The sequence below is a fragment of the Cystoisospora suis genome, assembly GCF_002600585.1.
Source record: "Cystoisospora suis strain Wien I chromosome Unknown contig_6160, whole genome shotgun sequence".
Lineage (NCBI taxonomy): Eukaryota > Apicomplexa > Conoidasida > Eucoccidiorida > Sarcocystidae > Cystoisospora > Cystoisospora suis.
Window position 1 is genome coordinate 1 of NW_027158949.1, and position 1,265 is coordinate 1,265.

The 1,265-nt window shown below is 45.7% G+C and overlaps 1 protein-coding gene across 1 annotated transcript; it reads right to left on the reverse strand.

Annotated features, from left to right (window-relative positions):
- On the reverse strand, positions 1-1,265 carry CSUI_009843 (uncharacterized protein; the record flags this gene model as incomplete). The annotated part of the gene is made up of 2 exons (XM_068069952.1): positions 975-1,265; positions 1-400 (listed from the first exon to the last, which is right to left on the reverse strand). Coding segments are annotated over exons 1-2 (442 nt in total), but the record flags the coding sequence as incomplete, so codon positions are not given.

A 1,265-nucleotide genomic window follows, 5' to 3' on the forward strand; every position in this document is an offset into this window, starting at 1 on the left:
CGGTATGTATCAAGCGAGGAGAAAGAGAGGTTGATCCTGAGAAGACTTCTCCTTCCTCATGATGCCTCTCACCTCCTCCTATGACGACCGCATTCTCCATATCTCCTGGCGTTGACATAGAACAACGTACCTCCCAGGATGAAGAAGAAAGACATGAAGAAGAAGCAGAGGAAGAAGAAGATACCACTGGGGAAGAGAGAGAAGAAGACTTATTATAAGTTGTTGCAGCCGACGCGCCGCAAGAGGAAGAAGAAGAAGTAGGAAATAAAAGACTCTTATGATTCGCCACGGTAGAGAGGTCATCTAAACCTCCGCTTCCCCCTGAAGTGAGGAGTCCCCCGTCATCTCCATAGATGATGGCTGGCACATGCAGAGAAAGAAGGTTGAGCTTGTCCATCTTCTAGAGCAACACAAAGACGACGACCACACAGGAGGAGAAGAAGAGAAGAAGAAGAAGTCCACCGGACAACCCTTTCCATGAAAACTGAGAGAACGATGCTGGAGCGAGACAACTGCAGGTGAATGGATATTGTATGTAAATAAAGGGAGGGATCCTCTCTACCTATCACGTTCTACACAGGTAAATATATATATAGAGAGAGAGACATGAACGTCCAAGACAACTCGCCTTAACCTCTCCTCTCACATATACACGTATGTGCATATAGATACATATATGGCTCCGCTTGCGAGGAAGGAAGGCTGTTTAGATGCAGAACACAATCTATCGATCGACCTATCTATCTATTTATAAATAGATCGGTCGAGACTCTGTTGCTCTTTTCTTCTTCTATTAAGACTCCGCCCGCTCGAAAGAAAGAGAATCTGCATGCACGTTAAACGTAGCGGCANNGAATCTGCATGCACATCGTACTCCTACAGAGACACCTAGATACAGACCTATCCATATACATGGCCGTATGTAGACATACACACATCCATCTAAAGAAAAGACGCAGGGAAAGAATGCTTACAGGAATAGCAAGACGATGAATCACAAGACAAGCGTAGACCATCTCTTCTTGCCAAGCCCCACAAGAAGAAGGGAATGAACGATGATGACAAGAGGAGTGAATGCTCAAAGAATGAAGTGATGAATTTCCGACATCCCTTCCTCGTGTTTGAAGGGGGGCTTTTTCACAACGAGAAAGAACGACAAGGCCAAATGCGACCGACAAGAAGAAGAAGAGGAAAACCGTCGTCGTTCTCCAGCTCCAAACCCGACAAGTAGGAGATCTACGCCCATCTATCTATCTCTCTATCTC